General features: G+C 51.5%; 1 protein-coding gene across 8 annotated transcripts in view; it reads right to left on the bottom strand.

Annotated features, from left to right (window-relative positions):
* PTPRN2 (protein tyrosine phosphatase receptor type N2) overlaps positions 1-15,034 on the bottom strand; it is a 669,120-nt gene extending 654,086 nt beyond the window's left edge. For all 8 annotated transcript variants that reach the window (XR_014833401.1, XR_014833402.1, XM_021079161.2 and 5 more), the window contains exon 1: positions 14,834-15,034. Coding sequence is in view for 6 of the 8 variants with exons in the window: in XM_021079161.2 (XP_020934820.2) it covers positions 14,834-14,936 (103 nt within the window). In the remaining 2 variants the exon portion in view is untranslated. The remainder of the gene's footprint in view (positions 1-14,833) is intronic.
* Positions 15,035-15,500: the final 466 nt, after the last annotated feature.

Here is a 15,500-nt window from a genome sequence, read left to right as displayed (position 1 = left end):
GCCAGGTCACAGGATGCCTGCCTTTCCAAATACCTGCTGCCCGCCCCCCACCCCCGCCCCCGCCCCTGAGGCTATGAGGCTCTAAGAAAGCACTTGGCGAGGTGTGTTTTCACACTAGACCTGATGCTCCACCTCCTGAGCCTTCAGTTCTAATTGAGCCCCTATTTCACTTCTTTTATTCTGCCTGTTGCAGGGATTGGGATTTTTTTGGTTTGTTTTGGCATGTTGCCATTTCTTAATAAGGCCCATGTTGGTCAGAACAGCTGATGAAAAGTATCTATTTCTTCAGGGTCCCAAAAGGTAAAAATCAACTTCACAAGTGCTACTTCCATTTCCTGGCAAGAATTAGGAAACACAACAAGATAAATACCCACAGAATAAAAAATGTAATATACTTATGCATGAAGGTCTTCTCATGTGGAAAACCCTTTCAGATAAGGGCTTCCCAAACCAACACGTATGTGACATGGAAAATTCCCTAGTTATTAAGTGAATCACTGTAATAAAATTCCGTTATATGACAAGCTCTAGGAATGCACAGGGGAGAGAAAGGCCCTGGTGAGCTTCTGGAGGCAAGGAAGGTTCTGGAGGGCATGGAAATTTTTGGAAGGCTAGAGAGGTTCTGGGGGCTAGGGAAGTTCTGAAACCGTGGGTAATTACTCAAATCCGTTCTTCCTGCCTTCACTAATCAAAGTCGTTTTAAGACTTGCATGTTCTCCAAGCAGCATGTGTAGCTTAAACAATACAATGTTTTTCCCCATTGTTTTCCAGGAACGTGGAGTCAGCTGTGTCTAACTTGGGCTGAGCTGGTTGAGGCAGGATGGGACTACTGACGCTTCAACCGGGCCTGCAAGAGCATCGCTCAATGACCTCTTGGACATTCAGAAGCCTGTAGCCTAGTTACACCTGCACAGAACAATTCCCGCACCTTTTCCAACCCCCATTTCCCACCCTCCCCACTCCACAGCCTCACTAGGTCCCCAGCAAACGGGCCTGTGTGTTCTGGTGAAGGAAAGGTAGCCTGCGCTCCACTAGTCCCCTGAGCGTGCTGCTGCTCGCACGTGCCGCCTGACATGGTTTGTGGATGTGATTTATGACCCATTTCAACTAAACACAATATGAATCAGATTTGAAGGGATTATTGCGAAGAAATTATGGATTGTTAATGATGACACTGACACAGAAAGTGGGATGAGCTGCTCCTTCTCCCGGTAGGAGCTCTTCAGACACAATGAGGCCAAAGGAATGGCAATTGAATCAGACCCAATAAGAAAGCAGACAAAAATATTAAAAATCATCCTTTGGACTTTTTCAAATATGGATTTACATATATTATGATTACTGGCAGGCACTGCTCTAGCGCGCGCTGTGCCTTGAGATGGTAGATGGTGATACCCTGAAGCCTCGGGGACTGAAAAGATATTTAAGAACCAAGCATCTGAGACAGTCTTAATGATTTTATTAAGCACAAAAAGGTTGTGTACCTTCAACACTAATAATTAATCATTAGTAACGTCTAACCTCTCTTTTCAATTTATTTTTCATCTGTCTTATAGTAAGTGTTAGTTCAGGCGAGCATGTATGCAATTTACACACACACACGTGTAAGCACATAGGCGGCGTGAGCCATGTCCGTGAGGTGCAGGGACTTGACCTCCAGGAGAACAGCGACAGGGTCAGATTTTCAGGGTGGCCCCTCACCAGAACTGGACGGCGGTTTGGAGGAGGCAGGACTTCTTTCTGCTACAGTTTGTTTTGCTGCCACAGCAGCCCACCTCTCACTCGCCTGCCATCGGAGGCGAGCACACAGCTTCCCATCAGAGCCAAGGCTTCTCCGTGGGCCTGGCTGCCATTCCGGCCGGTTCACCTGTGCACTGCAGGACATGCAGCAACCCTGCCTCCTCTCTAGAGGTCCGGGCAGCGCACCTCCCACCCTGGCCGGGACAACCAACAATGTCCCTAAGACAATTGAGAACCACTGGGTTACGTAAAGGAACAGAAGGCCCCCTTCTCCTGGCTGAAGGCTAAAACGTCATCCGTCTTTTTTCAAAGGGCACATTCTTCCTCCTTTATTCACTTATTTTTCACAGCAAAGCAGCACCTTTTGGTATTAAGGAGGAACCGTGACAACATTTGGAACACACATACCTGCATCTGGGTAGAATCTTTCAAAATCAGACTTTGACTTTGGAGTTAGTAGCCATTTAATCTTCTATAATCTTTCTAAAACGCTTTATGTAAGATCACCTGTAACGATCTGAAACATTTTTTTCCTAGTGTTTGCCTTGAAATGTATCTGGGATATCTGATGTTCTTTCGGAGTTCCTAAGGAAAACATTTAATCCTTAAACAAATGCTATTCTTCAACAGTAGCCATTTAGACCAAACATAACACTTTTTTTTTTTTTTTTTGTCTTTTTGCTATTTCTTGGGCCGCTCCCGCGGCATATGGAGGTTCCCAGGCTAGGGGGTTGAATCGGAGCTGTAGCCACCTTCCTACGCCAGAGCCACAGCAACGCAGGATCCGAGCCGTGTCTGCAACCTACCCCAGCTCACGGCAACGCCGGATCGTTAACCCACTGAGCAAGGGCAGGGACCGAACCCGCAACCTCATGGTTCCTAGTTGGATTCGTTAACCACCGCGCCACGACGGGAACTCCACATAACACATTTTAATATCACCAAGAGACTTCTTAATTAACGTACTGCTATGTCACTAATGTAGTTTACTAGCACCCTAAAATAGGTCTGACATCTATATTTTACTCTCTCTATTCTCTTTGGAGAATAAAACAGGCACTTCTACGTAAATATCCACATTTTCAGCCTCATTGCACATTTTATCTTCTCAGAATAGCACTAAATCAAGATACTCTTTCAGGACGACTTCTTCCCAAAGAGACAAAACAGGTATAAGCAAGCAGAATCTGGTTTCACTGTGAAGTATTGATGCTCTTCGTCCCTTACACACTAACCGTATTTTTCGCAGCAAAGTTTTCATTCCCAGACTTTCTTCTGCTGTCGCATGGGTCCACTCTCCTAGACCTTGGTTGCCATATGAATTCCATGCAATGGTTTCCAGCACACAGACAATGTCCCTTACACAGTCCTGGTTGTTAGATCTCTACATGTGCGCCCACAACCTCTATGATGAGGGGACATTAAAATCTAAGTTCATTATGACACGTTAGGAATAAACAACTAGGCAGCAAAGGAAACCCTAAGCAAAACAGAAAGAGAACCCACAGAGTGGGAGAAAATCTTTGCAAATGAATTGACTGACAAGGGATTCACCTACAATATTTATAAACACCCCCTACTGCTCAATACCAAAAAAACAAACAACCCCATCAAAAAATGGGCAGAAGATCTAAACAGACAATTCTCCAAAGAAGACGCACCAATGGCCAAAAAAACACATGAAAAAATGTTCAGCATCACTCTTTATTAGAGAAATGCACATCAAAATTACTATGAGGTACCACCTTACACCAGCCAGAATGGCCTTCAAAAAGCCTACAAACAATAAGTGCTGGAGAGGGTGTGGAGAAAAAGGAACCCTAGTACACTGTTGGTGGGATTGTAAATTGGTGCAACTGCTATGGAACACAGTATGGAGATTCCTCAGAAAACTAAAACTAGAACTACCATTTGATCCAGTAATCTCACTCCTGGGCATCTATCCAGAGAAAACCATGACTCCAAAAGACCCATGCACTCCAATGTTCATTGCAGCACTATTTTCAATAGCCGAGACACAGAAACAACCGAAATGTCCATCGACAGAGGAGTGGATCAAGAAGATGTGGTACATAACGTGTTGTGGAATATTACTCAGCCATTAAAAGGAACGAAATACTGGCTTTTTTTTTTTTTTTTTTGTCTTTTTTGTCTTTTTGCCTTTTCTAGGGCCGCTCCTGCGGCATATGGAGGTTCCCAGGCTAGGGGTCTAATCGGAGCCATAGCCACTGACCTACACCAGAGCCACAGCAACGTGGGATCCAAGCTGCGTCTGCAACCTACACCACAGCTCACGGCAACGCCAGATCCTTAACCCACTGAGTGAGGCCAGGGATTGAACCTGCAATCTCATGGTTCCTAGTCGGATTCGTAAAACCACTGAGCCACAATGGGAACTACAATACTGGCATTTTTAGCAACATGGAGGGACCTAGAAATTATCATGCTAAGTGAAGTCAGTCAGACAATGAGACAACAACATCAAATGCTATCACTGACATGTGGAATCTGAAAAAAGGACACAATGAACTTCTTGGCAGAACAGATTCTGACTCACAGAATTTGAAAAACTTATGGTTTCCAAAGGAGAGAGGCTGGGGGGGTGGGGGGATACGCTGGGGGTGTGGCATGGAAATCCTATAAAGTTAGATTGTGACGATCATTGTACAAACTATAAACATAATAAATTAATTGAGTAATTAAAATTTTAAAAATTAAAATATTAAAATTAAAATATTAAAAATAAAAAAATAAACAAAAAACAAAACAAAAAAAGGAATAAACAACTAGGAGTTCCTGTCGTGGCTCAGCAGTTAGCAAACCCGACTAGCATCCATGAGGACGCAGGTTCAATCCCTGGCCTCGCTCAGTGGGTTAAGGATCCAGCGTTGCCATGGCTATGGTATAGGCCAGTGGCTACAGCTCTGACTGGACCCCTAGCCTGGGAACCTCCATCTGCATCAGGTGCATCCCTAAAAAGACAAAAAGATCAAAAAAAATTAAAAAATAAACTGCTTAACAAAAAAAAGGATAAACAACTAAAGAAACTATCATAGGTATCAGCCAATAGCGATCCCGTTTCTTAGGAGACTACACTAAGAATCTAATACTTATTTTGAAATATAATTTTTCCATTTAAAAAAGGTTTCTTTACTCAACTCATCAAGGAGCTTCCTTCTGCTTAAACTCCGAGCAATGAAAACTCATGTAAAAGAACATTCTCTGGGAGTTCCCATCGTGGCTCAGTGGGTTAAGAACCCAACTATTATCCATGAGGATGCGGGTTCGATCCCTGGCCTCAGTCAGGGGGTTAAGATCCAGCATTGTCACAAGCTGTGGCATAGGTTGCAGACACGGCTTGGATCTGGCACTGCTGTGGCTGTGCTGCAGGCCAGCGGCTATGGCTCCAGTCCATCCCAACTCCGGGAACTTCCATAGGCCATGGGTGTGGCCCTAGGAAAGGAGGGAAAGTAAAAAAGAAACAACACTCTGGGGTTTCAGCATCCACAGTCGATGTTCAAGACAAAAGCAAACAGGAGACCCAAGACCTGGTGTGGCCACATTCAGGGAGGCAGTTGCCAGCACAGCCGGGCACTGAGCCACTCCGCACGGCGACCCTGTCTGGCTCTTGCCCACACCTGGTTCTGCAAGAAATGAAAGCCTCTGCTTAGGACGCCACAGTTTCTCTACTGCAGCTACATTCTGCCAAAAGCCTTTTCCTTTAAGGCTTATTCCAGGCCACCTGTGTGGAACTGATGCTGGGCAAGCCCCAGGGTGCGCACCCCACAGGAGGCTTCACACAAGGGTCCAGGCCCCCCGCCTGCCCCCCACAAGACATCCCACTGGCACTTCTGCCTCCCCCTCCGCACACCCACAGACTCCACTGGGGTTTCCTCTGGGGTAGGACATGCTGTGGACACACACTGCACAAGCCCACCCACACAACAGGAGGAAAGCCTGTTCCCTGACAGAAACAGGCAGGCAAGGTGGCCGGCAACCAGCTCAGCTCCCCACCTCCCACCACCCCACAACCAGGCAGGGTCTCGAGAACCTGAGGAGCCTTAGGAACCAGGAGAGCAGGGGGGCACCTGTCCTTGGCACTCTTTCTCTAAGCACAAGGCTGCAGGGAAGAAAGGTGACTCTTGGGGAGCAAACCACAGGAACGTGGCATGGACCAGAGCCCAGCAGATCTCCCAGGCCAAGCAGAGGAGCACGCATGGGCTTCTGACAGGTCTGCCTTCCCACGGCCTGCCAAATGCTGCCCAGCACAGCGCCCCTCCAAGCACAGCGCGGGGGGCAGGCAACTGGCCAGAGTCACCTGCTCCCTTTGGGAAAGCAGGGAGGGTGGCCCACAGAGCCGTGCAGACAAGCAGGGAGCGACAGACTGCCGTGACTACTGGAGGCCAGGCCCCGTCCTGCAGAGGGAACTTGGTAGTGCCAGACCCACACCCCCCACGCCCCAATCAGAAGGTCTGAGGCCAGGACTCACAAGAGAAACACTTTGGGAGTCAGAGCTGGGGACAGTAAGACCTTCTGCTCTGCCACCACCATCACTGCCACCTTCTCCAACAAACCATGTGGCACAGAACGGGTGTTTTCATACCCTGAGTCCCCAGGCGAGCGGTACAGAGAGTGGTGGACTTGGGAGCCCTGCATGAGGCAGAGCCGTCACTCCAGGAGAAAGAGGCTACAGGGCCGCCATGGACTCCGCATGCTGTGCCCTCACGGTGTGGCAGCTGCAGAAGGCAGACATGCTCAGCACCCCTGGGTCCTAAGCGCTATGCGAGCCCAAAGCTTTGACAAGAGTATGGGCGTCCTCCAGCCTCGTAGTCAAACAGTTTTTATGCTTTGGTGACAAGGCAAAAATCTAGACACTTAAAAACAGTGCAAACTTAGAGCTCCCATTGTGGCTCATCAGGTTAAGAACCCGACCAGTATCCATGAGGATGCAGGTTCGATTGATCCGTGGCCTCGCTCAGTGGGTTAGGGGTCGGGCATGATGTGGCTCAGATCTGGCGTTGCTGTGGCTGCGGTGCAGGCCTCAGCTACAGCTCCGATTTGATCCCTAGCCTGGGAACTCCCATACACTACAGGTGCAGCCTTAAAAAGAACAAAAAAAAGTGCAAAATAGACATGTCAAATGTACCCCCAGAAGTGCTCTGATTTTTGCATTAATCAAATACCAAATCTTTAAATATTAGAAAGTGTTTACGGTGTTTGAAGAAGAGTCTGTACGACCTCTTTTTATTACACTTTGCACTCAAACGTGTAGGAAGTTTTCATGAATGGCTTCTCTTTTTCAAGGGCCTTAAGCTCTTTGAAAGGATGACATTAACTGAAGTGCAGGCAGCGGAATCACATGACTTGTCCTCCCTGTTACGGCATCATCGGGCATAATCAGGCTTGCACCCAAGGTGGGCAGAACTATTTTTCAGGTATGCTTGTTAAAAAATATAAATGATATTATTACCTTAAATGGTAATGCTTTTGTAAAAACCTCAGTTGTCAATTCCGCTGAGACTGGGACTCGGCAAAGTCACACTGTTTTCAATAATAACAATTCTCAGGAGTTCCCGTCGTGGCTCAGTGGTTAACCAATCCAACTAGGAACCATGAGGTTGCGGGTTCGATCTCTGGCCTCGCTCAGTGGGTTAAGGATCCGGTGTTGCCGTGAGCTGTGGTGTAGGTCACAGACATGGCTCGGATCCTGCATTTCTGTGGCTGTGGCGTAGGCCGGCGGCTACAGCTCCAATTCAACCCTAGCCTGGGAAGCTTCATATGCCGTCGGTGTGGCCCTAGAAAAGGCAAAAAGACAAAAAAATTAAAAAATAAAAAAATAACAATTCTCCACCATCTGGCCACCAACCTGGAGAAACCTGGAGCTTTTACAAACGATAACTAGGACTGCCATTACCAAGGACACTCCCATCCTCTCCCAGAGTCCTCTCAAAAGCACAAAGAATCTGGCGTTTTGGAGTTCCCGTCGTGGCGCAGTGGTTAACGAATCCGACTAGGAACCATGAGGTTGCGGGTTCGGTCCCTGCGCTTGCTCAGTGGGTTAACAATCCGGAGTTGCCGTGAGCTGTGGTGTAGGTTGCAGACGCGGCTCGGATCCCACGTTGCTGTGGCTCTGGCGTAGGCCAGCGGCTACAGCTCCGATTCAACCCCTAGCCTGGGAACCTCCATATGCCACGGGAGCGGCCCAAGAAATAGCAACAACAACAACAACAAAAGACAAAAAGACAAAAAGACAAAAAAAAAAAAAAAAAAAAAAGAATCTGGCGTTTTGCTCGTGGTATGAATGCAGAGCCGGGTGAAGCCCTTTCCCGTCTCTCGACCCTTACTGTGAGTGCAAACTGCAGAGACTACCAGGTGGGAAGCGGCGGCAGCCCCCTGAAGTGGCATCTTTTCTCACGTGATCTGTGCTCTGGACCCAGATCCGCTCAGTGCCTCTGCCACATGTTTGGAAACCACCTATAGTTTCTGGCTCTGGTAGAATCCTCTTTGTTCCATGTCGACAACGTCATGGAATCAAGGACCAGAGCATCCAGTGAGGCAGGTACAAGGCTGAGGGAAGGCTTGGTTACAAGGCTGGAGCCTGGGCCCTCGGAACCTCAGAACTACCATCCCCTCTCTGTTCTGCTTAAGTCAGACAGAACTCCCGCGGTCTGAACCTCCGCCTATTTTTAGGCAAAAGCAAAAAAAGAGATTCAAGAAGACCCAAAGTGGCTTTTGGTAAAAGCAGATGTGCCTTCTCAGGACAGACGATGGCTTGAGGGGGGGAGAGGCTGGTGGATGGCGACTCACACTGCTTCTCCCACTCGCCACGGAGAAGCCGAGCTTTCTTTCGCTGGGGCCTCCTCTGGTGCCATCGGAACGCCGGCTATTTCAGAGAATGTACACATCGCTGAATTGGCTTCAAGCCATACCTCAGGTTAATTACTGCTCTGAGCTGGATCAAAGCCACAGCCCCAGATGGAAAAAGCATCAGCCTCCTAGGACCAACCTCAGCGGCTGCTCTGTCCCTTTACAAGTTGACGACATTTTGCTGCTGGAATCAGAACTGACTTGCACCATCAACATCAACTCCTTTTCCCTCTGGAAACCAGGTCAATATTTCTTCTGAAAAGTTCCTCCACCAAACAATTTCCAAACACATCCTTCGTACCGCACGGAGGACACTGCGAAGTGGGCTTTCAGAAGCACGCAGTGACGCAGACGTCCCACACCTTATAAGGGCCGTTCCGCCCTTTCATCTACCAGCGCACCTCAGAAAAGAGGAACGAGTGACCACCCTGACCCACCACTTGTCTGTCTGCCACCCTCAGTGTCAAGCTTAGATGGAGCCTGCTCTTCAATCCTTCTCAGGAAAGGGAACCTTCTTTCATCCCTTACCCTGAAGTAGACTTTTTGTTGTAACAAATCTCAAATGAAAGCTAGCTTCTTTGGTGTTTGTATTACCACATTAAAAAAAAACCTGATAGGTTGTGCTAGAACATGATGGAAGATAACATAAGAAAAAGAATGTGTGTGTATATATATATATATATATATATATATATATACACACACATATACATATACACACATATATACATATATACGACTGTGTCACGTTTCTCTACAACAGAAATTCACAGAATACTGGAAATCAACTATAATAAAAAAATTTAAAAACCGATGGAAGCACAGAGGCATTCTGAACAGAGTTTATGGAGACATCGATCTGTGAATTCCAGTGGCTCCTACATTCCTGACATCATGGGAAGGCTAAAGGTGTCCCCCAAACAAGTTGTCCATCTCTGAACATCGAAATTCCCTCAGAAAGGCCAAATAATCGGATCTGTACCCAGAACAAACCCCAACTTGGGAAGTCAATGCCCCCCACCCTTGCCAGACACTGTTCTTGTGGAAGGAGAGGGACAAGTACTAACAGCACACAAAATCCTTCTGCTGGGACCTGCATCCTGCTGAGCTATCCCTGCCCCATCCTGGGAGCATCTGCTGGAAAAGGCCAGACACCCAGGACCCACCCCCAGCACTGGGTGCCCTACGGTCAGCTTCTTAGTCACTCCAAGTCTCAGTCTTTCCACCTGTGAAAGAAGACAGAAATGCCTACCTACCAAAGCCACGGTGGGGTGTGCAGGTAACCACAAGTGGGTTGCCAGAGTTCAGGGAGGGGGGCTGTCACTACGCTACAAAGGGAGGAGGGCATGGGGCAGTGTCCCAAGTGACATCACAGAACCCTCAGTAGCTTCCTTCTTTCTCCACATTGCACCCGGAGGCCACCTCAAAGGCAGATGGGCCCTGATGCTTCCTACGTCAGCACTTCCAGTCCAAAGTTCAGCTTCTTAGTCAAAGGTGGGAGTCACCCACTTATCAGATCAGAAGCCGAACAACAAACAAAAAATGTTACTTAGTATGTGCACAAAAGTGTTTCCAGGAGAACCGCACCTCTTTGCACTTCCTGCCCTTGATATTTAAATAGTGGTTGAGGCCAAGTTATTAGAGAAAGCTCCAGTTAAAAGAAAAAAATTTTCTTCTTCCTTCAACAAACTCTGTTTCCAGCCAGCAAAAAAGTGCATTGACTGTTTTCTGCTTCTCTGGTTCTCTGGCTTCCTATCAACAAAGATTTGAAAAATAAGCCCAGCTGGGTCCACATTTATGAAGGTCAATTTAGACTAATGTGAAAACAGCTGCCAGGTGCTTTTATGTGGCACAGAGAGTTATCTGCCATGAATTCAACTGTTTGCTTTCTCGGGAAATGGAACATCTTGTCAGAAGAGATAGGTTCTTCGTTAGCTGTGCCGCACCAGGCTCACATCTACCAGGATATATCGGAAGGAAAACCCTTCTGGCCCATTTCTTAAGCTTTTTTTCACCTCTCCACCTATAAAGAATCCTTAAACTAGCAATATCTGTACATCCTCAAGCATATCTTAAATATCTGCTACCCAAAGCCAGAGGGTTCTTTTCAGTTTGGCTAACTTTAGTTACAAACACCTCTTCATTAAAAAACGTTGAAATTCCACGGTGATGCTCCAAGAGGTCCTGGAAACCCTTCCTGAGGAACAACAGCTCAGCTGACCCCATCTCTCCTTTGTACTTCATTCTACTTCCTTACCCCACACTCATTTTCACAAATCTTAAAAAAAGCAAATGAATAATGCATTCACAAATTACATAATACTGCATGTGAAAAAAAAAACAGATCAAAACAAATTCAGAATGCAGAAATTAGTATCATGTAAAAGAATCCATGATTGCCACAACGTTCATCAAAACATACACCCTGGGGTGATGAGCCCTGGGTGACATTCCACCCAAGCCCCGGGAGCCAGGGGTCCAACATGTCATGGCGAAATCATCAGTGGGGACCAGCACCACCACCGAGGAACGTGGCAAGCACACTACTACAGATTTAACACGCCCCCTGCCCCTTCCCGGTGGGTACCACTGATGACGGCCTTGGGAAACAGGGGCAAAAACAATTCAGCTTTTGAAAGAAGAAAGGCAAGATGCTGAGATGCACAGCTAAGCTTAGCACAGAGAGAAAGCCATCTAAAAACCCCTTTTCTTCCCCACACGTTCCCCTTGAGTCTGACACATGTAACTGCTGTCTCTGGACGCAGGAGACAGCCACACCAGAGTCCCACCCCATGCCTCTGCATTTGTGGGTGAGCCCACTGTCTGGCACCTCCCTTTCCCGGAAGCCTGGGGTTTTCCATGTGCCCCAATCCTTCTGCAGAGGGGCTTCCATCAGCACCTGAGGCTGTAGGAGCCAGAGCTGGGAGGAGGAGGAAACAACAGGCAGAGAAAGGCTCACAGCCAGAGGGAAGGCAGCAGGGCTCTCACTCTGGGGGAGGGGCAGGCTGCTCATTACCATACAACCAACAAAATCAACAGCTCCAACCCCAAGAAGCAAGAAAGGGGATTTGTGCCTTCGTGGCAAGAATGATGCTTTGATTTAAAAATAAACATCATGCCGTCTAGGTGACAAAGCATGCTAGCTCCTGGCAGCTCTCTCCTCAGCTCAGTGTGGGCTCACTGGTGAATGGAAATTATGTGTGGGCAAATCGAAAGGCAAAAACAAAGGAGGAAAATAAACAGGCGCCCATCTTCAAAGGCAGGTGCACTGGCTAGGTCTGACTTAGGTTGACTTGGTCCTTCGGCAAATGAAATGTATGTTTCTTTAGCAAAAGAAAAGGACCTTTTTTTATACAACGGCTTTTAAACGCGGGGGTTGCCAGAACAGGTTCGCAAACTGGCCTCTCTAACTGAAGAATGGCTTAAAGACAAAAGGCGCATGTTCATCTCAGACCTGAACAAAAGGATGTTCTAAAATCACAGAGAAAGGCAGAGGGAAGGAGAAGGAAAACCCAAAGATGGACGTGTAGGAGAAGCAGAGAGGCACTAAGCTGCCCTGGACAGGGCTGCCCAGCACAATGGTGTTCTGGCTACAAGCAAAGGTGAGGCACATCCCTGCGAAGGGGTGACTTATTCCTGCCCCATTCAGCTCTGATGACAGTATCACAAATAATGGGACGCTATGTGCCACAAGGGAGCCCTCTGCACCAGAAAGCCGTGGGCAGAATGGGTGGTGCAAGGCCAGGAAGCTAAGGGGGTCCAGGGGGAAAGGGTAACCGTCAAGAAAGGGAGAGGTGGGACATCCACCCTCAGTGGGATGCCGCCAACAGCGCTCAGGGCACATGGCTCAGAGAAATGACAATATCAACCCAGACGGGGCCGCTTTGTTGAGCCAGGGTAACAACAGGAGCTCTTTCATGGATGGAATGTGAGGGGGCCTCCAGCTCAAGGCGAGGCATCCTGGGCAGAAAGAACTGTCCTTAGATCTTGGTGAAATCGGACCCCTCGTTCTAACCGAAAACTTTATGATACAACTGAGGAGCAAAAACTTGTCTTTCCTTGAGCCTTGTGTTCTATAGGTCTTAAGCCGAGGTTGAGTGTTGGGAGCCAAATAAATAAATAGGTACGAGTGACGTGGTTGGGGCCAGATCTGAGGTGTCTGGGTGCATCTTTCCTTGTGCATCGTTACTCGGAGCGCCGTAGTTGGTGAGACCATCATCAAACAAGACCCAGGTGGCTGAGAAAGAAAAATGGCAGCATATGCCTTTCCTGGATGACCACCTTCTGGAGACGGCCTGTGTGAATTCTGAGGCTAGGGCAGCAGCCCTCCCTCTGAGTGGGGATGGTGCAAGGGCACAGAAGGCAGGGTGCACCGAACACTGGGAGCGTACACGAGTAGACAAGGCTACATGCCACCCCAGGATGGGTCCCCAAATGGGAAGGCCACACGTACATCTTGCTGTCTGCATACGCTGCCAGGGTGGTGTGTGGTCCTCAAGAGATCAGCATGTTAAACCTATCCCCTGGAGCCCTTGAGACGGGTTTAACAGTGGGTCCCTGATATGGTTCCACATCAAGACTGCACCCAGCAGGCTGGCTGGGGGCACACGGTGAACAGAGCGAATAGGGCACCCACTCCCAGTGATACGACTCAGCCGTGCCTGTAGCCAGAACGCCACTGCCACGTCAGGCAGCACTGACCAGGGCAGCTTAGCTGTTCTCTTCTTTTCACACACGCCCACTGTAGGGTTTTCCTTGACTCCCTCCCTCAGCCACCTCCCCCCTCCTCCTTTCTCTACGGTTTCTGAAAAAGGCTATGAACCCGACAATTACGACGGAAAGAGAGTTGTCCAAGACCAGCCTCCCCTCCTTCCATAGAAGCTGCCTTCCCCGGAACACTCGGTGGCTGATGTCAGCTGACCCTGGTTCTCCCTGACCGGGGTGTGGAGAGGGTGGCGTCTGGCGAGCTGAGCAAACAGCTCTCACAGGAGGTGATATGCCAGTTCCAGCCAGATGAGCGAAGGAGCAGAACCCAGCAAAGGCAGACCAGCATGCAGCTCAGCCTTTGTTGCTGGTTCGGGGCAAGGTCCCGGAGGTCAAGGCAGAGGGAGCAAGGCCCCCAAGCCCCCCCAAGCAGGGCGGCTCACCTGTGCATAGAGTGTCGCCCCCCCCCCAGGGGGGGGTTTAAAGTGACTCTGACAACAGCACCGCAGGGTGTGGGGGCCAGGACACACCACTCCACCCCAGGACTCCACCCCAGCTGGCAAGGCCCTCCTCCTGGACGGCCAGCCCTCCCTCCAACTCTGCCACACTCCCTACCAGGCCAGGAAAGCAAGGGAGAAACTCGGGGCAAAGGGGCCGCATCAGCCAAGGGTCTGGGGGGACCTCCTGCCCACCTCTCCCTGCAGTTTCTGTCTGGGACAGAGAAGCGGCGGGAGACCAGAAGCGCCAGCCCAGGAGGCGAGGAGGAGGCCCCCCACCACCCTGGACCTGTGACACCCTGGTGTGCACTCCGCCCTGTGACACCTGCTATTCTAATCTAACATGTTCCGTAATTCCGGCCCGAAGCCACGGACACGGGCGGTCCGGGAAAGCTCCGAAACAAAAACGGGTTAGCGCCCGGGGCGGGGAGCGGGGCCCGGAGCCTTCCCGCGGTCGAAGGGCCCGGGGCCACGCCTGAAGGAAGGGCTGCCCCCGTCCCCCCCGTCGGAGCGCGTCCCCTCCCCGAGTCCCCACTCCTGTCACGGAAGGAAAATGTCCGTCTGATTGTGAGGCGCTGGCCCGGGAGGTCCGCGCGCGGCGACCACGCGGGGAGGAGGCCGGGCCGAGCACGAAGGCCCCGCGCCCGCGCCCCTCCCAGTCGCCGCGCACGCGGGGCCTCCCCCGCCCCCCGGCGCGGCCCGCGGCGCACGCGGCACGAACACGCGGGGCGCGCCCACGCCCCACGCCGAGCGCCCGGGGAGCAAACAGGCCGCGCGCTGGGCGCCCGGGCGGACCCGGACCCCCGCTCTCCCCCGCCCCTCGCCCTCGGAGCCGCCCCAATCCCACCGCCCCAGCCCCTCAGGCGCCCCCTCCCCCACCGCGCCCTCACTCCCCGGGCGCCCCCACACCCCCTGGTCTTCCCGAGAAACCCCGCCCGCCCCCACCTCACTCAGGCGCCCCTCCCCCGCTCCCCTCAGTCACACAGCCCCTCCCCCACCCGGACCCCGACCCCCCCCCCACTCACCCAGCAGCCCCGGGAGCGGCCGGGCGCGGGGCGCAGGGGCGGCGAGAGGGGCGCAAGGCAGCAGCGGCAGCAGCAGCAGAAGGAGCGCGAGCGGCGGCCCCATGTCGGCGGCGCTCAGTCCATGGCGGCCGCTCCACCCCGCGCTCCCGGCGCTGCCGCGGCTTCAGCACCGGACAGCGCCGCCGGCCCCGCCCCCGACACGCCCGGCCCCGCCCCCGGCAGGCCGCGCACCCGCAAGCTCCGCCCCCGGCAGGCCGCGCACCCGCAGGCCCCGCCCCCCGACACGCCCGGGCCCGCCCCGGCCGCGCGCCCGCCCGCCGGCCACGCCCCCGCGCTCCCGCGCCCCCGCGTTCCGGAGCTCCCAGCCCTCAGCCGAGTCTCGGGGCGCCCAGCCCCCCATGCCTCTTCCCTGGCCTCCTGCTGCCCCTGTGGGCACCGAGCCTCTCCCCTCCCCAGCCGCGGGCCCCCGGCCCCTCACCTACCCCCCACCCCAGGCCCGCTGAGTCCCAGAGTTCCCAGGGGTCGCACTGTACTTCCGGCCCTCCAACCCAAAGGCTGAATCGGAAGCGCACCTGCAGCGCCCACGGCGGGGACCTCCCGGGGAAGGAACTGGAGCTAATGACCAGGAGAAGCTGGGCAGGGTCTGGGGGCTGTGGGGACCTCAATC

The sequence above is a fragment of the Sus scrofa genome, chromosome 18 (assembly GCF_054392235.1).
Source record: "Sus scrofa isolate SSC_HxYL_T2T_F1_AM1 chromosome 18, Sscrofa_HxYL_maternal_Yorkshire_Landrace_v2.0, whole genome shotgun sequence".
Classification (NCBI taxonomy): Eukaryota; Metazoa; Chordata; class Mammalia; order Artiodactyla; family Suidae; genus Sus; species Sus scrofa.
The sequence above is the reverse complement of the archived record's forward strand: the minus strand, read 5'-3'. Positions and strand labels throughout refer to the sequence as shown.